General features: G+C 38.4%; 1 protein-coding gene across 17 annotated transcripts in view; it reads left to right on the top strand.

Annotated features, from left to right (window-relative positions):
• igsf9bb (immunoglobulin superfamily, member 9Bb) overlaps positions 1-20532 on the top strand; it is a 135640-nt gene that overhangs the window by 104912 nt on the left and 10196 nt on the right. For 2 of the 17 annotated variants that reach the window (XM_051878927.1, XM_051878928.1), the window contains exons 17-22: positions 321-366; positions 6360-6380; positions 7832-7987; positions 11722-13365; positions 15955-15981; positions 16454-16581. In XM_051878927.1, the coding sequence (XP_051734887.1) occupies positions 321-366; positions 6360-6380; positions 7832-7987; positions 11722-13365; positions 15955-15981; positions 16454-16581 (2022 nt within the window). Of the gene's footprint in view, positions 1-320; positions 367-6359; positions 6381-7828; positions 7988-9469; positions 10549-11721; positions 13366-14374; positions 14421-15954; positions 15982-16453; positions 16582-20532 lie in introns of those variants that run through there. The other 15 variants (XM_051878934.1, XM_051878935.1, XM_051878936.1 and 12 more) reach the window with 12 other exon arrangements.

The raw sequence follows: 20532 nt of genomic DNA, 5'->3' as shown, positions 1-20532 counted from the left end.
AGAATGTCCTCCTCTTTCTCATCCAACCCACATGCACTTCACATCTTACCCTACTGACAGACTAAAGACTTTCATGCAATTCTAACAAACTGAGAGAAAACACTGAAAAACATTCCATTTATTTAACATTCAAGACATCCCCACTATCTTGTGCTCTTACAGTATGAAGAGGTTTAAATAACAGGTAATTGCCGCTATCGCACAAATGATGCAGCAGAACTCCCAACAAGCTCTCAGGATGCTTTTCATCAGTAAATGAGTCTTTTTATGCATGTGTGAAATCTCTAATCGCTTACTTTCTCTCCGGTTTCTCTCGACAGATCCCCCTCTGTCTATAACACACTGCAGAAAGAGCGTGGAGACGCCGTAAGTAATGTCTTTTTAGAACTTCCTCCTTCTCCCTTCGTACCTCAGTTCATTTAGACCGAGAGTGGAGTGTGCTTCATAAATCAAGGCATCTAACAGGCACGCCCTCTCGCTTAAAGATCCTATTAGAAGACCCATTAATTACTGCTCAGTGATAGGCCGGTAATTCATGGATGTACTGTGTTCATGGACTGGACAGCTTAAGTTAATGTAATCAAAGAGGGGTTTCTTCATTTTTCCATTAGTCTGGAATGTTAAATAGTTCTCTTACGCATTTGCCTTAATTTGATCTTTAGATCAATGGTTCTCAACCTTTTAGACTCCATTGTCCACAAAAAAGTAACTAAAATAATTATAATAATTCAATTACAGGATTCCAGAAGTTTTAAGAGCTGTGATTTAGATACCCTATACATTTTTTTTTTTTTTTTTTTTTGAGCTTGGCAAAACTTGGTAAAATGTATATTCATTATAAAATGCCCATGGCATTTTAAGATTTTATTAATTTACATGACTTTTACCTCATATATCCAGGTTTTCCTAGACTGTGTGAATCCTAGTTCTTAAAAGGAAACAAACAGTTGTTTGGGGGGTGAATTGTTGATTTTTAGTTTTTTAGCAGTGTCGGGGAAGCTACTCTGAAACTGTTGTTTGACAAGCTACAAGCTACCCTTCTGAAAAAGTAATTAGCTACACTACAAGTTACAATCAAAAGGTTGCTAGCTAAAGGTACATTGCTACTAGCTACATTGAATCTACTTTGATTTTTTTAATACAATAACTGTATATTACAAATAACTGTTAATGAAGAATGTTTTGAGTAAAAAATTTGGGTTTGCAGTACAATTTGATTTGATAAAATGTGATTTTAAAGAGTAGCCTATATTGTTTTGTTTTGCAAACTATCCAAAGATTGCCTACACACATGTACTCAAATATATTTCTCAAAATGACTTGAAAAAGTCAAAGTGCAAAATTGCAACAAATGTAACATCACTGCAAGAACAAAATGCATGCAATTTAAATTAGATATACAGGAGTAGTCAAAAATGTATGTTAAAGGATTAGTTCACTTCTGAATTAAAATTTCCTGATAATTTACTCACCCCCATGTCATCCAAGATGTTCATGTCTTTCTTTCTTCAGTCGAAAAGAAATTAAGGTTTTTGAGGAAAACATTCCAGGATTTTTCACCATATAGTGGACTTCAATGGGTTGAAGGTCCAAATTGCAGTTTCAGTGCGGCTTCAAAGGGCTCTACTCAAACCCAGACAAGGAATAAGGGTCTTATCTAGCAAAACAATCTGTCATTTTCTAAAAAAAAATAAAAATGTATATACTTTTTAACCACAAATGCTCGTCTTGCACTAGCTCTGCGATCCGCCAAGCATGAAGTAACCACGTTGACGTTGGCAGTGACGTTGGCGGAAGTACAGATACAGTGTCTACAAAGCGAATGTGCAAAGACTAGTGAAGCGAAAAAGGAAAAACAACGATGTCAGATGATTTTGAAGTTGAAAGAGAAAATTTTTCGCCCTACCGTGGTACTTCGCCTACGTCACACATGACCTTTCTAACGTGGTTACGTTATGCGTGGCGCATCACAGAGCTAGTGCAAGACAAGCATTTGTGGTTGAAAAGTATATAAATTGTTATTTTTTTTAGAAAATGAGATGATTGCATGAACGCTTAGCTCTGAAACCTGCCACAACAAATTAAGCTATATACCTATTTAAATAAATCAGTCTTTGCTGTGTGATAAGCGTAATAAGCTATCGTAAATACGTTTTCTGTTCAATTGACGGATGCTTTGCCACAGCAAGTGCGCAAAACACAACGTTAGTGATCTGTCAAGTTCATTACGAAATTGTAGCAGGACAGATTAGTCTTAATTTAGTGGGAAACACTGATTCATCATTGTAATTAAAACAGAAACAGATATTTGATATGGAGTGCAATAAAGCAGGATAATTATTCTATTACTCACCTGTATGTGCATACTTAAATTTGTGCTTGAAGTCTTTGATGCAGACAGTGTTTTATCTTTGGTTTACATAGATTACATACAAAAGTGTAAACTTTGCTAGTCGATTCATGTGAAATATCAACCCAACCATCCTTTATGTAATCATCAGACGATCTCTTAGTGAATGTAAAGCCGCAAAATGCTTGATGTAACAATAGATGGTGGTAATGCACAGTTTTAGTTTGTGATCTAGTAAGAAGAAGACACTGCGCTTCTTTGCAGGTTCTTCAAAACGGAATGTAGCTTTTGGTTGAGCTACAACACTACTTGCTGGAAAAAGTAGTTAGCTACTGGAAAAGCTACACTGTTTTAACAGCCTAGCCACTGTCAAGCTACTGAAGAAATGTAGTTAAGTTAGAAGCTACTCTCTAAAACTGTTTTTTTTAGCTTATTTTAATGCTTGTTTTGTCTTATTTTAAGTAAGTCATCTGGAGGCCCTCTTTAAAGTTTACTGAGGCCTCCTAATAGGCCCATCCCTTTCTAGGGATGAAATAAATGGAAATGATATTCATTCATATAGCCATTTTCTGTTTATATATTTATTTACTGTAGATTACCAGATGAGCAGTAACAGGAAAAATTTTGAGAGAATAATGGGGGTAGGATCAGGAAATGGCCTGAGCTGAATTTAAATTTGGGAGCATTAAAATAAACACCACTGTCTCTGAAACTTTCCTGCATTTTCATTGGTGCCTTGCAGCATTCATTAATGGCATTTGATGTTAATTTGGGTCTTTAGCGACCCAGATCTATATCTAATATAAAATCGATAATATAAAACTCTCTTGATATTAGAGTAACAATTACAGAAGAATAAAATAAAGCATATTGTGTTGCCTTTTGGAGCTTGGAAGGGTTCAGTTTGAGCAGATATTTTATACCATGATTACTGTCCTCATCAGAGCTCATTTCCCAGTACATTCAGTATCTGGCTTATATTCGCGATCTCAAACATACTCTCAAAAATATAATTTTCAACATCTTCAAAATCTATATTTTGACAGCTTCTTCACCAGATCCATCATCAAGTGACAGTGACACTAATATTTTATTGCGTTCAGTACTTGCTCTGCAGTAAATCCCTGAGCCATTTCACATTTTGCTGACGATACTTCCTAATCTTTTGTTTATTGCCTGCGGTAACTATGAGTGAAACGTCACTTTATCATTGTGTATCAGACATTGCCACCTTGTGGGATAAAGGTGAATTGCACTTATTCAGTCATCAAAGATTAAATTATTATTGTGCAGAAAAAATATACTTACACTGTTACACACCTCGGGTCGTTTGCAACCCTATACATCTTTTACAAAACATGAATGGGAAAACAGGCATTCTTTTATAACTTTATTATTTTTTTCTTGTTATATTGTTTATAATGAATAGGTTGTTTGCAATCACGTGGTTCTGGTGACGCGCGGAATTAATTTGGAGGGCAAGCAGTGAAAATTAGAATGGAAGAGATGGAGAAAAGTCTGTACTGTGCTGGTGTAGAAAGGTATAAACAGAAAATCACAACATATTTTGGACGTGAACCTTATGTTATGAAGAGGAGCGATTTTTCTACTGAATTGAAAGACTTGACTGCCATCGAGGAGGTAGATTCCTCTCCTCATCGAGGAGGTAGCTGCCGTCACGCCGTGTTCAGTTCTAGTCTGGATTGTTTATATCGTGCTGCCTTTCTGCTAGTGACGTTAAGGGCTGTATTTTTTATTTTCTGTCGTGATTGTGAAAAATGTCGAAATTGTAGGTCATTTATGCTGAATCGAGAATTGCAACAGGAGCTCACATCATCGTTCAGGGAAAAAACTGGACGGTGTAATACAATTTCACCTTTTCTACGTGTAAAAACACTAAGGGAAGCAGTTTGAGGAGGTGACGGGAAGATGCCATATAGCAAATCTAATAATGTCACTGATTGAACCCACTCCCTATCACTCAATAAAATAATCACAAAGCTGAGTGTTTTTGAAAGTGTTGTATTTTGTTTGGTTTAATAATTAACATTACATTTGCGAGTATGACTCTCACTCGGCTTGTGAATGAGTATAACTTGCACGCAGCCACTTCAAAACTGTTAAGCTTCTATGGGTTTGATTTTGGTTGTCATTTGTTAAAATAAATACAAAAAAAAAAACAAAAAACAGTGTGTCAGTGTCTGTCCGCTGAATGCCCCTCCGATTCTCCTCCGTGGTCATATGGGAAAGTGAATATTTACAAAGAAAACATTAAAACTACAGTTACATTTACACCCTTCCAACAAAGAAATTGATCGACTTCTGTCAGCTTGTTGAACACATTTTTATTTATTTGGACATTTTCTACCATATGATGGCTGAAGCAGCAGCGCGTGACACTGTTTCCACGGTAACCAGATCAACATTTTGAACGGAATTCTACAAAACTTCAGTGAAAACACCAAATGATCATGCAATGGGATAAAATAGCTTCTCTTCCCTGTAAATGATAACATGAAGATTTTTTATTTTTTAACCAAGTCAAAAACAAAAAAGGTAAGCAGGTATTCATTTCAGTATCAGCAGACGCAAAACGCTATAAAAGGTGAAAACAAAAAAAACGATACAAGTTACGTAAACGATAAAAGCTCATTGTGGTTTCTCGGTTTGATAGATTTGAGCAACCATAAATGACGCAAAACATAGGAATTTTGAGTTTGTGATAGGATTCCTATACAGAAAAATCACTCCTTGCCCTCCAGCCGCATTTCGCGTGCAGCAATGACGTCATGTGCAAACAACCTATTGATGGAGGAATACTAAGAAGGTTGAGTCTAACTTTAGAAAATGAATGAGCAGGATGGGAGTGAATGATGTCCTGGGTCACTAAAGACCCGAGGTATGCATTTATGTGTTATGGCTGTTAATGAGATATTTGAGACAAATGTTTTGCAGCCAGTTTGAGAAAATACACTGTTCATGTATTTCTGCTTGATGATTATGCTTTTAAACTGTTGTCTATGACTATTCATGGTTTTCATGACACTTTTACTACACCAGTAAAGAAAGTAGGATTGATTTCAGGTTCATCCTCATAGCAGTTGGTTTCTACACAGACACTGAGTAAAAGAGGGATTCAAAGTGACCCTGCTGCTTTTGAGTTCCCATGGCAACAGTCAGCCACTGGAAAGAGAGTGTAAAACAATCTCATACAGTACACGCACTGTAAATGATGTAAATCTGTACAACATGTGATTTGAATTGTATAGGTGTGTTAAAAGTGATTTTTAAAATCATTTTGTTTACTGTAATCCAAACACACAGACTATCATTTAATTGTATGAAGATTGTGTGATAAAATGTCCTTTCTGATCAAAAGCCTTCAAGGAATAGTTCAGCCCAAAACCGGTTCTTGTGTGTCTCATAAACTAATGAATACTGTATGTGCATTTATAAATTGCTCAAATTGGATTTGAGAACTATGGCAGGGGAGAACGTTTTCAGTGATTATAAACATTAAAGGCCTTATAAGCACATAAATATTTCATGAGGAAAGAACTGAGGGTTTTTTTTTTTGTTTTTTTTTTTTTGATAAGTTGTGTAAACATCAAGCAGGATTTCATAACCCACCATAACAGTGCAGCACATAGCTTAACCCAGTGTCAAATCCTGCCTTTAAAATGATGATAATCCTGAGTAAATGTAGTATGAAATACCCAGATGGCAGAATTTTCATTTTTGGGAGAACTCTTTTATAACTTTGGATGATCCCTTTAATAACAACAATACCTCTGGACCCATTACCATGGTAAATGTGCATGCTGTGTTGTGTCTGCTTTTAAGAATGCCTCTTACCATGCTTTCATATTTTTATTTGCATTTACCATGGTATACTAACAATCTGCTGAAGAACAGGGAGTTTCATCTCTCCGGTAGTTTTATTTCACTGCAACAAAACTTATCTTTTCTTACATTTTACACTAACTCTGTTGTTTGTCTTTCTTCCCAGTGCTAATAACAGTGGACATCGGTGACTAGGATTCTCTTATTTATATTTTCAATAGTTACACAGTATTTGTTTATATTATTTCTTCATAATCTGTTTACTTGATACATTCTCTGATGTCCTCTAATGCTTCAGAAACACAAACGAGTTTTAAACGAATATAACAGTGCTCCTCTGTGATAATACATTTATAGTAGTGATATCTCAGATATTACATTTATAGTATATGATCCTCCTACATCCATCTTTCAGTAAGCTAAAACTAAGTGGGTTAGATCTGACATGATGTCAGTCATAACCTCCATAGTGGTGCCATTTAAAAACATGCTGCTGTTGCTGTTTATTTTATTTCATGTCATGCTGGGATATGGTATCTATTTCCGGTAGTCCTTAAAGGGTTAGTTCACCCAAAAATGAAATTTCTGTCATTAAGTACTCACCCTCATGTCTTTCCAAACCCGTAAGACCTTCGTTCATCTATGGATCACAAATTAACATGATGAAATCCAAGAGGTTTTTTATCCCCCATAGAAAGCAACGTCGCTTCATAATGTCAAGGTTGAACCACTGTAGTCACGTGGACTATTTCAAAGATGTCTTTAATATGTTTCTGGACCTTGAATGACGGTAATTACGTTGCTTTCTATGGGGGATAAAAAACCTCTTGAATTTCATCAAAAATATCTTAATTTGTGTTCCGAAGATGACTGAAGGTCTTATGGGTTTGGAACGACACGAGAGTGAGTAATTAATGACAGAAATTTCATTTTTGGGTGAACTAACACTTTAAGAGTAGCACTCAATTTATTTTTTAAAGATTATTTACGTAACACCTGTTTATCTACAGTATTGTCATAGCATCAACTATGAATTCATTTTTCACTAAATATATTTTGAGTTATTGTACCTCTTTTTACATAGGCTTGTGCTTTACAAAATTATACAGTGGGGCAAAAGTTTGACATCACATCGAACGTGAAAGAAAGAAAGAAAGAAAGAAAGAAATTATAAAGTAAAATGAAATATATATATATATATATATATATATATATACACTAGTCAACATTTAAAGTGGATCAAAACCTTTCATCAAAGTTGTCCTAAAACCAAAATGCAATACCCATCTTGTCTTAGGACAACTTTGATGAACTTTTTTGATCCACTTCAAATGTTGACTACTCTATTATATATATATATATAATTTCTTTCTTTTTTCTTTGCACTCCACTGTATATCAGCTGCTTTTTTCAAAACAAGGAGACTGCATGGATCCGAGCTGGCCTTGACATCCTTGCATGCAAAGGCCTTAAAATGTGTTAAAGATGATTAACATTGTCATTTAATAAATGACCGGTCAAGTACCCGTGATCATTATCATTTCTTATGTCCTGAAGCTCTGTCTTCCTCTTTCCTTCACTTTTATCTCCATTTCACTGTTTTTTTTTCTCCTGTTATATTGGTTGTATGGAAAGCAGCATCGCTGATGGCGAACATGACCCCTCCCCTCCCCGTCCCTCCCGTCTCTATTGTGTTTCCTGCCACAGGAGTCCTCTTACCTCTCTACCTGGCATAGAACCCTACTGGGAAGGCCAGGAAAGGAGCAGCTACAGGCCTCCGCCCTCCAGTCCTCTGTGAGTGCCTGCACCTTGTTCAGCAGTGTGCACTGCCTTATGTCGCATGCGTCCCATGTGCGCTGCTGGGCACGGTTGTTTTGGCAGGCTGTGAACCCATGAGCTATACACACAGGAGACCCACAAAACTTAAGAATTTGTTGCCTTTTGGCACCCTGCCCGACTCACACATTTACGCTTAGCCCTGTGAAATTAAAGGTGCTTTCTGGGTTCAGTTTCTGTTTTAGTGTATATAAATGTTCGTATAAACGCATTTACATTAATACACTTAAAATGGAAGCCGAGCAGGCAAGTGTGCCATAGGGTTTCAAATCAGATTTACATTTCTTAATAGCTTGTGCTATTTTAAACATGAAATCTCAATTAAATCTTTTTTGTTTTGTTTACATTTAAAATCTTTATTTTGAGGTGGAACTTGTTCTCTAGGTGGAGTGGTGTTTGCATAGCTTATCTAATGTAAAAGTACAAGGGATAGTTTCATTACATCACTTCCATTTCAATTGCATCACACAGTCACATGTACTGTATAATTATTTGTATATATACTAATGAATAAATACAATCAAGTAAATAAATACAATGTAATATATGCTCTATAGTATATACTGCATTAGGCAAACCTATAAAACTTTGTCCTGAGCACTGGAATTTTGCCAACAACCGTTACCTTTAGTCACAATGTAACCTGTTTGTCTACTAGGCTTTCATTATGTATATTTACCTTTTCCACTTATAAATTGAGGGATTCAAAAATTGTTGACAATACTAAACACGCAGTCTATAGATTTTAGGTTGCAATTAACCTGGAGCGTGCCTTTAATTTGATTAAAGCATCGATTTTAATGTGTCCTGCAGGGGGCGACACAGCACTTTAATTTGATAATGAGGCAGTGCATTGAGAGCTGTGGAATCCTCTCCACAGAACTCGGTCAAGTTGGTCATGAAAGTTTTTCATAACACTTACTTTTATACATAATTAAGCAAGCAACCGGACTTATTTAAATTATTCAGCAAAATTTCTTACAAATATTTTACACACAATACTCTCTGAACTTAATACAGCTTCCCACAACTCACCAAGTCACCCATTACATGGCTGGACCTTCGCTTTGAGATGACTCAGCTGGTGTGTGAGATGAGGGTGTGGATGTGTTTTGATTCTCTTGTGATGCTGTCACTTCTCTATTTAGTTAAGACTCCACAGTTTATACTCAGTTCTTCTTAGTTAATTATACTCACTCATGATGGGTCACTCTGAGTCTGCCTGCCAAATATTTTTCCTTCACAGGTCCACATTTTCTCTATCTATCTATCTATCTATCTATCTATCTATCTAGTCTGCGTATCTATCATGATTTCACACATACAAAATTTGACAGTATAGTTTAAACAACGGTGCACACATTAAGCCCACAGGCTGCCAAAGGGGTGGCTTGGACTCTATTTCATGTGTCTTATTCACCCCCGTAATGTTTGTTTCAGATTTCTCCCTCCCAAGCATCTGAACCACTGCCTGTATGTCACCAACACATCCTTGCACACCAGAGGTTAACGTGCAGCAACTGGTGTTCCTGTGTTCAAATGACTTTTTGTTTGTTATTTTTTGTTTATTAGTGGATTTAACTTATATAAATGGTAAACATTGCACAATCTTGGTATATTGTGAAGTTTATGCACTTTGCGTTGTTATTTGGAATTGCTTTTAACAGTGAATGGTAGTAGTAGAATGAGCTTTTAATGAGATATTCTGTGCCAAAAACTGAACTGTGGTATTGTAATGCCTGACAATCATTTTTGAATGCTCAGCTTAATTAGTCCAGAAAGATTGTGAATGGTGTGACCTAAAATAGCAACTTTGTATGAATTTTCCATGTACAGTAGAATTGTGTCTCAGTTTGAAGATTGTTTTAACTCATTATGAAGTTCCAGGAGAAATTTGCATGGAAGGCAAAGTAAAGACAGAGACGGTTAATTTTCTTTGCCTCTCTATAAGGTTTGATACCATCTTTCTGTCAGCGATCCTGAGGTCATTCTCTTTCATCACAACATTTAGCAGGACAAAAACTTGAAATGATCAGCTGATAAGGATAATTACAGTTAAAACACACTGAATCTTTGATGTTTTATCAATGTTTTTATCCAAAACATGTTTACTCTTGCAAAATGAAAGCACAGTTTTGTTAAAAGGCAAGTCAATATCCGATCAGATCTGTCTGTTTAGTTTTCTTTTCATTTTCTTAACAGACATATTGTATATTATGCCTTTAAGCATTTGTGAGAACAATGGTGAAAAGTTTAGACTTTACTGAAGAGTGTGTATTGTGTGTTCCCTTTGCTTGGCTTGGGAAAAGTCTGCTTAATAGTGCACTGTATTGTTGCTTGGAGCAGGCATAACGTCATTGCACCTGAATGGTGGTCATCAATAGGCAGTTGCCATGGAAACCAAGCTCCGTCACCGCAGCCATTACAAGTGAAAGTGCATGCTGTAATGATTCAGCAAAAACAAAGCTTCAGCCATTACATGTACATTTGTTATTGAATAAAGTATTATGGCTCTAACATTTCTAGATTTTCTCTCTTCTTTTCTGGACTATGCTTGTTATTTCTTGTTGTTTGGTCACATGGATACTCTCAGTTAAATGTCTTTGAAAATGTCACCATCTATGATTAATAAGGACTCAAATATATATATATATTATTTATGTTGCCTACAATACACACTCACAAGCACTACATTTACTTTTTGAGGAAACACCAGTGTTAAAACTGAATTAATTATGATATTCAAACAGTGGTGACTAGAGAGTATAAGGCCTTAACAAGGATGAGTTATGACAAGATATATCCAGAAAAAAAGAGTGAAAATTACAGCAACAACAACAATCAAACTCATATAGAGCACAAAATGGCTTTATTTTGAATTTAACTTCCTTTCTCTGATAGGTTTCAGGGTGCTACTTTCTGGGGCCTAAAATTACAATGTAAATCTTTTCAAGACAATTGTCCTAGACAACATTTTTTCAATCTGATTTGAAGATAACTAATTGTTTCTAATATGTAAGGTAACATAAAGATGCCTTGAAAAGATAAACTTGTAAATAGTCTAAATCATAGGTGACATTTAGCTCCCATGATTGTGACCTTAAAGTAAACAAACCACTTCTGATCATTCTGATTAATGCTGACATTCTCAGACCCAAAAGCAGAAGGTAAACAGGGGTAAACTGGTTATCAAAATTATTTATTTATTTTCAAATGTCAGAATAGTTTCTGAAACAGTTCATTGTTCAACAGTTCATTCAGTTCAAGTAAATAAGCAAATTTATATGCACTGTTGTCACTTTGGGAGTGGTGGGAGTGATGTAGTCTAATAATGGACCATGTGCTAGCAACACATCTCAGGTTACTCCAGTGTGTCCCTGTAAACGTTTACTGTAATATGTATCTAATTGCCAAATTTACAATTGAACTAATAAACTAGGTGTTCACATTTTATTTTCACACTTTATTGTGTGCTATGTTTTGTATATGAGGTACCTTGGGTGCATCTGAGACTAGAATCTTTCACAGTGTGTGTTGGTTTAATTTGGTATGTTGTACATTTGAATCACAGGTATTTCTCCCAATCAGAAAATGGATGTGGCTTTTTGGATGAGTGATGAAACATCATCAATTTTATAACCAAGTCCAGTTGATCATTTCTTTTTCTTTCTTTTTCTTTCCCATTTTTATAGGTCATCTTCTGGAAAGATAAGTCCAGAAAGCGTCCGCTCCATAGGACCTCCTTCAGAGTCCTCAGAGGATGGTTTACGAGCTAAGAAGTTTCCTCAAAGTCCTGCCAAGGAGAAGGAGCTGTCCTTATACAAGAAGACCAAGAGAGCAATAATTAGCAAGAAATACAGTGTCTCTAAGCATGAGGCGGAGGCTACCACTCCAATTGAATTGATCAGTCGTGGCCCGGATGGGCGCTTTGTCATGGATCCTACAGATATGGAAACTCCAGTTAAGGCACGGCGCATTGAGGGCTTTCCCTTTGTGGAGGAGTCTGACCTGTACCCTGAATTTCGACAGTCAGATGAGGAGAATGACGATCCGGGGCCCATGCCACCTGTGATGGCTACCCTCAGACCCCATCAGATCTCTCCCATTTCTTCTAGCCAGGAGTCTTACTTGCAGCCCCCAGCCTACAGTCCCCGCTTCCAGAGGCCCATGGAAGGCATGACTATCATGGAAACCAGTCGACTCCAGGCTACAGGGCAGATCCGCGGTGCTCCTCACTTCCGAGCCTTTTCCCATGGCCAGTTCTACAGCTATTTGGGAAGTCCAGGGGAACCTGAGCCTCCTCCCCCCTTTTACATGCCGGACACCAGCCCTCTCAGCTCAGTAATGTCTTCTCCTCCTTACCACCTGGAGGGACCTTTTGGCCATCCCACCATCCCGGAGGAAATCGGTGAGGGAGAGATTCAGCATTATGCAGTCTCTGGCTACACCCTTCCCTTGGCGCATCCCTCCACCTCGCGCTCTCCAGACATCTGGCAACGACCCGATTTCACCTTTGCCACAATTGAGGGTCCTCACTTTATTTTTCCACCCCCACACCCTTTGCATCTTCATCCGGAACCTCCCCTTCCTCCCCCTCTTGTTCTTCCACCTAGTGCCCTCCAGCCCTCCACCCTTCAAGTATCTCCTTATCCTGGTATCCTGCAGCTGGAGGCTCCAAAGAGCCGCCCCGGCAAGTCTCCCAGCAAGGTCAAGCCTCAGGGCCTTCCAGCCAAGCGTTTACCTATGCAAGAGGCACAGAGTCTAGGGCAGCTAAGACACACAAGCCACGGTATGGGTGTACCGGTATTGCCTTACCCTGACCCAGTGTCTCACATGGTTGGCCCAAGCTCATTCGGAAGCCTGGACACCCGATGGTATGAGCTCACACCCAGGCTTAGCCCCAGGCAGCCCCGTAGGATGGAACCCAGCATGGTTGTTCTCCAACCATCCCGCCTCTCACCTCTAACTCAGAGCCCTATTAGCTCTCACGAAGGCTCACCGGAGATTGTAGTACGCCCCAGGCCCCGTCCCAGTGTCATCCAACCCCCAATCCCTCCTGAGATGTCTGAGATCACCCTTCAACCTCCTTCTTCAGTTAGCTTCTCTAGGAGGTCCTCCCCCTCCTCCTCACCTGCTCAAGGCCAAGGTAGTCGAAGGGCAAGTCCCAGCTACCGATCCCACATGGCATTTGCCACCTCAGCGGCAAGCTATCCGTCACAGTCCCCTTCACCTCCTGTAGAAAGCAGCAACATTTTTGGGCAGATGCCAACCCAGAGGAGGACTGAGGAGGAGATCCTTCCATCAGAACCCTCTCCACCCCAGTTATCAGCTTCAGGGTAGGTGCACTAGGCCTGTAGCGTGTGGATTGATAAATCATGTACCATCTGGCCTAAGTGTAACATCTAGGACCCTTTAGGGGTCTCAGTGCAGAAATAACCACACTTTTGATTTTAGTCTAAAGCTACAGTTAGCTCACATGGGCAAAATTATGTTTGCTGCTTGCCTTAAGCTTGTTCTAGTAAAGTTAGAACTCATGCTTTCATAGATACACTGCCCCAGATGCCTTGCATTATTCAAAACCATTCAAAACCATTTTCTACATAGACAAGTTGTGCTATAGTTTTCTGTGTCACTAATGCAGCTTTTCATGTCAGACATCCAATTTCATTCATAAGGTCTGTGAAGCACTTTAAAGCACTTGTCTTAAAACCAAAGCGAACAACTTCAACCAAATGTGGTTGTGGGGTAACAGATTCCAAGTCAAGACTTGATGAATTATTTGCTTCACAGACATGGTGACAGACCTTTTAGGGCTACGTGTCTGGAGAGGTTCTATTTTAAGTCGATTTAAAATGCAATAACGAAGCCCCTAAAAAGCCTGGAATCAGAGGTACACCACTACAGGATCTCAGCCTTTCCATTCACTGTCATGCTTTACCCTGCCTTTCACCCAACAGGAGGAACCCCACATGTGCAATAAAATTGACCAATCCCAGTCCAAATGAAGCCCACTGTTTTGACTAACTCCAGGCTTTTTAGGACGACTCTCAGAATGTATGATGTGGAGGCTGAGGTTGGTGTGTCCAGCACAACAGGCACAGGTCCTCTCCTGTTCCAAAGTAACCTGACCGCATGGTTGCCTTTTCCACACTCCCCCCTCTCTCCCACCTACTGTCACCCAGGTTACCCCAGCTCTAACTGCCAGGGGGAGGCTTGTTGGGCGAATCGTGTTGCAGGGACTGTCTGCTCTCATCTGTTGCAATGTCGTCATCATCTTAAATAGGGCATTTGGTCATTCTTGATGACTCCTCGAGTCTTACCTGCTTTGTTTTTGATTGATCTCAGCTATCTGGGCAGCGTTGTTGTGACCAGGTCCTCTACACCGCAATAGGTAAGGGTTGGATCCATGTCTGAAAGGGGGGGGGCAGCAGGTGGGGCTTTTATTCACCTCGTCCTTTAAAGGGGAATACAAGTCTTTGGGCCTTGCTTTCCTTTTGTTTATTACCAAGTTTCCTGTTTTTTTGTTTTGTTTTTTTTAATTTTCAGATAGCCACACATTTAAGTTCTGCAGTCTTGAAGCCTATATGCATTCTGTTCTTAGTATGCATATGTACATTTCCCAGTTATTGATTAGAAAGCCCAGCACATACCATTTGGTCAACACAACCTCATGCTTGAGACACAATAAAAAAATAAAATATCAACAGCTTGAATATTGATTTCGTGAGAAGCTGCCATTTAAAAAGTCCTCATGGTTTGAGATTCATGGTAACCTTCATGGTATACTTTCTGTCTATATAAAAAAATGTGCTTTAAAAAAAAAGGTTTATAGTAAATGACAGTACAAACACTACTTGCAGTGGCCGGGAAGTTTAGCTCGATCCTGGATAAAGGTGACGAGTCATTAGGGACCGTCTCAAGCAAGAGTTGCATGTTATACTTCATTTCAGGTAGGTGCTTTTTATTGCTTGAAACAAATTCAAGTGATTTAAAATCCATTAGCTTTTTACAGACACCTTTTATGATTAAATGCAACACTTTCTTTGTATAATCATGATTGATCTAGTGTATATGCAGTGTATGCATAAAACTGCACTTGTTTTCTGTAAGTTTGGACTGCAGAACACATTTCACAATCATGTGAAGCAAGTTTTCTTCCAAAACAATTCCTGCACTTCCTTTACAATGGGGAAAGTACTATTGGCACCAGAAAATGCTTCTTTTTAAGTTGTGGCTTTCACCCAATGAAGTGCTTTTCCGGAGTATTCCCCTTTAAAGTTCTGTTCCATGTGCAAAATGCCATGCATGCCATTGCTAAATATTGCTCTTCAGTTGAAAAACCAACAAATATCTGATTAAATTCTTGTTACATTTGTTGTCCGAGTGCTTTGTTTTATTTTTCATTATGTGACTGTTCCCAAGTAGCCATTTTTCCCTCCCGCCATCTCTCCCCCTGTCAGCATGGTGAAGCCCATTGTAGACAGTATTCATGTCTATGAGCACATTTCTGACAATGCTTTGTCGCTAAGCTGTGATTTTCCCCCTCTACTAATGGCCTTTAATTTCTCTCGGCAGCCTCAGCAGAAGGACGGTCCCTCTATAATGCTATTTCTGTTATTTTGTCGTGCCTCGTGAGAGCTGTGTGTGCGTGTGTGTGTGTGTGTGTGTGTGTGTGTGTGTGTGTGTGGGGCAGAGTATGCGGGCTGCCGGTTTAAGTGCCTCCATACTGTATTTGGATGGGAAGACTGTACAAACTAAACTGTCTGAGAATGGATTTATAAAGCTTATATATATATATATATATATATATATATAAATTCCGTATTTTACCACTACAGTATTATTCTAATATGTATTTAAGTATGTTAATCCACTGGAATTACCCCAATCTATGTCATGATTTCTCAAAATTTCTCTTTAAACAGATACATACATTATGTTGCCATATTGAGGTACTGTATACATTTTAAAACAAAATTCATTTTATGATATATATGATATAATAATATAATATATGATATAATAATACAATATATTACGTTTTGCCTTCCTGTTGTATAAGCTTGACTAATTTTTCTGTTTAAATGTTAATTTGATCTCTAATTGATGGAAATTTGCAGTTCAAATGAGATACAAATGTAATTTTGGGCAGGAAATACCTGAAAAATTCTTAAGTATACCTCTCTTTCCACTCAAATAAATGTTTTGCATCATACTTATCATGCTAAACTGGACCATGCCTGGTCCAGATCATTTGAGTGTAAGAGATTCATGGGTAATCTAAGTTGCTTGTAGGCCTGCATTAGCAACAGTAATTTGACCAAGCCATGTGGTCACTACTGTGACCAGTTTAATATACATGGCAAGCCACCGCACTACCTGTCCCCTGTGTGATGGCTTTGCCTCTCTTTGCTCCCTGTACAGAAAACGTCGAGGTGCACCAAGTGGCTCTGCAGGGTCTGAGAGGATAGAAGCACTGAGATATCAACGAGTGAAAAAAGCCAAGAAAGCCGGAATCAACAATAACAACTCCAAGACCAGACGAAAGACAGGTGAGGAACAAGTCAAAAGCTACTGTAATTCAAATACAATAAGCCTCTTGTACAAAATATAATGTGCCTTTTCCCATCAACACAATCTCTGTAGTAATCTGTTCTGTTGCATACTGCCTTCTATGAAAGTATGCTAACTCAAATGGAACAATGTAAGTGACTGATTTGGGTCACTTGGGTCCTTTTGGTACAGCCATCATGTCGGTAGCACGTCTATGATGCCTTAAAGTGTTGTGGAATTTTATTTTAACTTCAATTTTAATTAATCATAACTAACATTTACGTCCTTACAGGGATAACATTTATAATTGTTTTGATACTGTATGTCTCTAACACTTGGGCCAGAATTACTGTGATCTGAAAATAAGAAAAGGAGAAATAAAACTAGACAGGTGTCCAGTTTTGTTATGCATGTCCAACCTCATGATCGAGGTATCCAGATTTGCTCCTACCTAGTAACAAAGAATTATACGTAGAACCAATCAAGTTGGAGGAAAATTATGTAATGAATCGTGCCACCTTTACCATGTTCCTTTTTTATAAAAACTGTTGCACCCTCTTTGTCGGGGGATTTTCTCTGAAATTGGTCTGAGATCCTCCCGGCTGTGATTGATTAAATAATTCCTCATGTCATGGTGTTCATGATCACTGTATCAGTGTCCTTTTTGCACATATATTTCATTTTAAGAAGACGTGATTAAATACATGCGCATACACGGTGCTGGTTCATGTTTAGAGCACTAGAGAAATTGCCTACTGGTTCTGCTTCAATACTCACATTTTACATTATCAAGTAGCATCAGTAAACCGTCATATTCCCAGCAGGAAACAACTATGTTTATCGTAACTGCATGCAAATCGAATGTGAACTTTGTGTAATGTTGTTCATAAATAATGGCATGTGATGCAACATGTCCATGTAGGCATCTGCCTGTTTTTGCTTCTACCATGTAACAGATGAATTTGCTGCAAAATACTATAGATTAGACACATAGCCTTTAATAACTGGTATGTACGCTGCTGTTCATAAGTTTGGGGTCAGTAAGATTTTTTTTTTTGAAAGAAAGAAATTATCAAAGTCCCTTTATGACAAGTCATTTTACTCAGCGGCCATCTTTGAAATGCCTCTCGGGCATGCAAGTGCAGCTTTTATCACTTTGAATGGGGAAACATTAAATTCTCCAAAGCTGTTTGCCAAGTTTTTGATTAAATTTCATATTTGAAATCACCAATGAAATCTGACAACAACTGTCTCATAAATTTTGTTTCTAAACGCTCAAATCACGACAAAAATGGTATTTTTCAGGCTGGATCAAGCTAATGCGCATGCGCAGTCCTAAAGTGCGCGTCTCTTGTCTCATTTCGGAGGCACGCGTCTGACTGTTTCTATAGGAAACGGAGCTTCTAATGGCTGCTGCAGCAACTCAATGAATTTACCAATCGGTGATTGGCTCTTATTTAGAAGGCGGGACTTATTCCTCCATATTGCGCGTTGCACTTTCTCCCATTCAAAACAATACGAGTGACGGGTCTTGTGTTATTCTATAGTCTTTGAAATTATTAATACTTACTACTCAACAAGGATCAATTAAATTGATCAAAGGTGGCAGTAAAGACATTTAAAATGTTACAAAAGCATTTTATTTCAAATAAATGTTGTTCTTTTAAACTTTCTATTTACTTTCTATTTAAATGTATCACAGTTTCCACAAAATTATTGACCACCACAACTGTTTTCATCAATGATAATAAGAAATGTTTCTTGAGCATCCAATCAGCATATTGGAATGATTTCTGAAGGATCATGTGAACGTGATGCTGAAAATTCAGCTTTGCCATCACAGAAAAAAAATTACATTTTAAAATATATTAAAATAGAAAACAGTTCTTTCAAACTGTAATAATATTTCACAAATGTTTATACTGAATTTTTGATCAATTAAATTCAGCCATGGTGAGCATAAATCAATTCTTTCAAAAACGTAAAAAAATCTTACTGACCCCAAACTTTTGAACACTCATGTATATTATCTCCGCTAAAGCTGGGTGCACACTGTGCGATTTATAATAGTCCTTTACGATTGTTGCTTGTCAGACTGTACGAACATGATACTCATGTCACACTATGGGATCTCAGCTGCCCTATATATGATAAACAAGACAATTGAAAAAAGACAATTTGACATTTATCGTAGGAGAAGTCACACTGCAGGACTGTGCGCCAAATCTTCTGACACTGCCAGAATTTCGTCGGAGGTAAAATGTGATCACAACGGTCATTAATCGGCTGTCGGTGAACATGTCAAACTAGCGATCAAAGACTACAGATTTTTGCCTAGGATTATAAGAATCTTTTAGGATTCTCAAAATTTGTCTCAGACGACCAAATCGTGGCCAAAATCGCACAGTGTGCACCCGCCTTAAGAAAAAAATAGTCCATTACAATGTACAGTCAGGTCCATAAATATTGGGACATCGACACAATTCTAATCTTTTTGGCTCTATACACCACCACAATGGATTTGAAATGAAACAAACAAGATGTGCTTTAACTGCAGACTTTCAGCTTTAATTTGAGGGTATTTACATCCAAATCAGGTGAACAGTGTAGGAATTACAATAGTTTGTATATGTGCCTCCCACTTTTTAAGGGACCAAAAGTAATGGGACAATTGGCTGCTCAGCTGTTCCATGGCCAGGTGTGTGTTATTCCCTCATTATCCCATTTACAAGGAGCAGATAAAAGGTTCAGAGTTCATTTCAAGTGTGTTATTTGCATTTGGAAACTGTTGCTGTCAACTCTCAATATGAGATCCAAAGAGCTGTCACTATCAGTGAAGCAAGCCATCATTAGGCTGAAAAAACAAAACAAACCCATCAGAGAGATAGCAAAAACTTTAGGTGTGGCCAAATCAACTGTTTGGAACATCCTTAAAAAGAAAGAACGCACCGGCGAGCTCAGCAAAACCAAAAGACCCGGAAGACCACGGAAAACAACTGTGGTGGATGACCGAAGAATTCTTTCCCTGGTGAAGAAAACACCCTTCACAACAGTTGGCCAGATCAAGAACTCTCCAGGAGGTAGGTGTATGTGTGTCAAAGTCAACAATCAAGAGAAGACTTCACCAGAGTGAATACAGAGGGTTCACCACAAGATGTAAACCATTGGTGAGCCTCAAAAACAGGAAGGCCAGATTAGAGTTTGCCAAACAACATCTAAAAAAGCCTTCACAGTTCTGGAACAACATCCTATGGACAGATGAGACCGAGATCAACTTGTACCAGAGTGATGGGAAGAGAAGAGTATGGAGAAGGAAAGGAACTGCTCATGATCCAAAGCATACCACCTCATCAGTGAAGCATGGTGGTGGTTAGTGTCATGGCGTGGGCATGTATGGCTGCCAATGGAACTGGTTCTCTTGTATTTATTGATGATGTGACTGCTGACAAAAGCAGCAGGATGAATTCTGAAGTGTTTCGGGCAATATTATCTGCTCATATTCAGCCAAATGCTTCAGAACTCATTGGACGGCGCTTCACAGTGCAGATGGACAATGACCCGAAGCATACTGTGAAAGCAACCAGAGAGTTTTTTAAGGGAAAGAAGTGGAATGTTATGCAATGGCCAAGTCAATCACCTGACCTGAATCCAATTGAGCATGCATTTCACTTGCTGAAGACAAAACTGAAGGGAAAATGCCCCAAGAACAAGCAGGAACTGAAGACAGTTGCAGTAGAGGCCTGGCAGAGCATCACCAGGGATGAAACCCAGCGTCTGGTGATGTCTATGCGTTCCAGACTTCAGGCTGTAATTGACTGCAAAGGATTTGCAACCAAGTATTAAAAAGTGAAAGTTTGATTTATGATTGTTAATCTGTCCCATTACTTTTGGTCCCTTAAAAAGTGGGAGGCACATATACAAACTGTTGTAATTCCTACAGCGTTCACCTG

This window comes from Ctenopharyngodon idella, chromosome 21 (genome assembly GCF_019924925.1).
Source record: "Ctenopharyngodon idella isolate HZGC_01 chromosome 21, HZGC01, whole genome shotgun sequence".
In the NCBI taxonomy this organism is placed as follows: domain Eukaryota; kingdom Metazoa; phylum Chordata; class Actinopteri; order Cypriniformes; family Xenocyprididae; genus Ctenopharyngodon; species Ctenopharyngodon idella.
This window is presented reverse-complemented; position numbering and strand designations above follow the sequence as displayed.